The sequence below is a fragment of the Megalops cyprinoides genome, chromosome 5 (assembly GCF_013368585.1).
Source record: "Megalops cyprinoides isolate fMegCyp1 chromosome 5, fMegCyp1.pri, whole genome shotgun sequence".
Classification (NCBI taxonomy): Eukaryota; Metazoa; Chordata; class Actinopteri; order Elopiformes; family Megalopidae; genus Megalops; species Megalops cyprinoides.
In genome coordinates, this window is record NC_050587.1 from 13,642,433 (window position 1) to 13,645,391 (window position 2,959).

At 42.5% G+C, this 2,959-nt stretch overlaps 1 protein-coding gene across 1 annotated transcript; it reads left to right on the forward strand.

The window, feature by feature from the left end:
- The first annotated feature begins 206 nt into the window (after positions 1-206).
- On the forward strand, positions 207-2,175 carry LOC118777378 (relaxin-3-like). The gene is made up of 2 exons (XM_036528211.1): positions 207-414; positions 1,823-2,175. Exons 1-2 carry the CDS (start codon positions 207-209, stop codon positions 2,173-2,175), a joined length of 561 nt encoding a protein of 186 aa, XP_036384104.1.
- Positions 2,176-2,959: the final 784 nt, after the last annotated feature.

The window sequence follows — 2,959 nt, forward strand, 5'->3', positions numbered from 1 at the left end:
GAACCTATATAAGGTGGACCGATATCGGACTGTCCATGAGGAACAGGCTCAGGTATCTAAGGTAGGGCAACACATTTCCTGAGAACTTGGATACAAGAAAAGTAGTACGTTAGGAAGCCTCTACTGAATGCAAGCACAGCCTGCTTCTCTGAAGGGCAGCTCTCGCGTTTAGCCATATACAGAAAGCAGGGGAAAATAAGACGAAAATGCTTAGGCTTCTGTCGGTGATAGTACTGTTTGTTGGCAGTATGGCTCTGCACGCTGGCGCCGAAGGTGAAAATAAAGCAGCCCTCGCGCGGGACTACGGGGTAAAACTATGTGGCAGGGAGTTCATAAGAGCCGTAATCTTTACCTGTGGAGGATCCCGGTGGAAAAGATCGGTAGATCTGGAGTCTCTTCAGAGCAGCGAGAGAAGTAAGTGCTTTTTATTGTTTGTTTTGAGTTGTTTTGAGATATATCCCGACGATCATAAAAAGAAAATGGTTTTTACTTGCTTTGTGCTATGTAACGTCAATAGGAAAAGTAGGTTTCACACTTTAATATGTGATAGTTCTTCAATTAAGTGTTTCAGTTTTAAATGGTAATCCTCAGAGAAACCTAAACTACCTTGATTTTGACATGCAAAGAAAAAATGTGATGCATACATTTTGCATGTAGCCTACTACATAGTCTTGATATATTTAAGGTCCATGCAGTTTAACCTGGAATATATTGATTAATGTCAGTTTGGCAATAAAAAGTTACAGTATGTAACTCACATCATGTTTAATACAGGACATTATGAAGTATACTTTATGGCCACGTAGGCTATGGATGCACATAATTACGCATAATTGTTGCTATGATCTAATAAATGAGGGGGATATCTATCACTACACACAACCAGTAAAGAAAACCTCGATACAATGCACAGAAACCGAAGCTTAATATTTCACTTAATTTGTAGAATTTAAATTCCTGAAGGGAGCATTATCTGCAGAGAGCGGTTTGGGTTGATTTGGTTTTCTACAAAACATTACAGAAAACAACAACTATATCACCTCAACCCCCCCCCCCCCCCCCCCCCCCCCTCCCAACACAAAAAAGGATCTGCTTTTATAAATCCTAGTGCCGAATGAATCCGTTCACCAGCAAATGGAACTTTTCCCGCTCAGAACGTTTCCTAAACTCAGGTAGAGACAGTTTCAGAACCACGGAGAGCGCCCATTTTCTGCCAAGCATTGATTTGGCTAATACACTGTAACAGTTGTAGGATTTCCTTTTGCTTGGGGGTAATGCTATCAAAGGCTGTCGCTTTTTTCATTTACAATCTGGCTTTAGCCGTGTTTTGATGATCCCGATCAAACCAGCGAGACAGAAAAATATTTCGAAAATATTTCCCCCACAGTAACCTACATTCTTAATTTACATCTAACATGCTGTATAGGTCTTTAGTTTAAATCCTACTCTGCTAAATTGCTGAAATTGTATTCCACAAAATTAACAAGTTTATCAATAAGTCAATTCAGCATACACAAGGCATTTCATGTCAAATCGACAATAGCCGTAACCTGTCACAATAAAATTACGGCACCGAAACCAAGCACAGGAATTTTTTAGAGTAATAGGACGTCTCTAAAGACGTATTTGCAAGCAGGGTGAAGTAAGTTCCCTAGTGACACTTGATCACATCGCTAGAAGACTATTTAATTAGTTTTCCTCCTCCTGAGTGCTGTTTAGACCAACAGATTTAAAGCCAAACTAAAAAACTAGCTACAATCCCGCATGTCTGTCTGTAGTTTGCATTGGCCGTTACTCCATTGTTTTCATGTCGTCTCCACAGACCCCTTCCTGATCAGCTCCTACGATGAACTCTTCAACAGTAAGGACAGGCTCAGCTGGCCACAGGCGAGATTGGAAGCAGCAGACCGTCCACAGAAGCCCAGCTCCACGCTGGCGGACCTACTCAAAGCGCTGGGCGAAGTCAGTGACTACGAGGCGGGGCCAGAATCGGACCAGGGCGAGACGCTGCAGTGGGAGAGTCGATGGCAACAGGGGCTGCCGGCAATGCTGGGTGCGAACCCCAACATCCCGTGGCCGCGCCCCAACAGACCAAAAAGGAACTTCTCCCTGGGCTTGGCCGGAATGTGCTGCAACCAGGGCTGCACTAAGAATGACATTGGGCGGCTGTGCTAAAGAGCAGGACGGAGGGTGGGGTGGAGGGGGCGCGGTACGGATGCTTCATTCTGCCCTTGTTCTTTTAGCCGTATTAATCCTCTCTTCGCTCGCAGGACTGGGTGCCAGGGAGACGGTGCCGTATCTCCATGCACAGACAATTTTAAAAAGTGGGGTTTAAGAAGTGGTCTCCACTGAAAGTCACTTGTACATTTTCTCGAAAAGTTTGCGAACTCAAAGGCTTTAGATGTAATGTAGAGGTTGACGAAATGTAGCCCTATCATTTTGCAGGTATCTGCTCTCTGTGTTTCTTGTTTAAACTCTGTGCCATGTTGATGTTTAGTTCTTATATTTGCTCTGGTACTTATCCTCATTAAACTCTGTCAGAACACTAATGTGAGTGATGAGGTACCTTCTTGGTTTCCTGCACACAGTGTTCATAAATACATGAGCAAAACAAAGTGCCCTCTCCAATTATCTAAATAAATGGAAGTTATTGATGTTATAGTTCATTTGAAACACCTGGTAGAATTCAAAAGGGAATGGAAAACTCTACAAGTACCTTAGAACATAATTACATCCTTTCATGAAAATTCTGTAAAAGTGTTGCAGTTTTGTTTGAAAGAGCAGACATATGTCCATATTTTAAAAGGTGACCTAAAGATTCTGGGTCAAATGGAAGTGGGAGGACCTAACATACCATAGTTTACAATTCTCCAATGCACAGTCAATAACTGTGGAAACTTACTGCCTTTTTCACATGAGACATACCCTAAAACTACTTCGGGAATGATTTTTGATTACT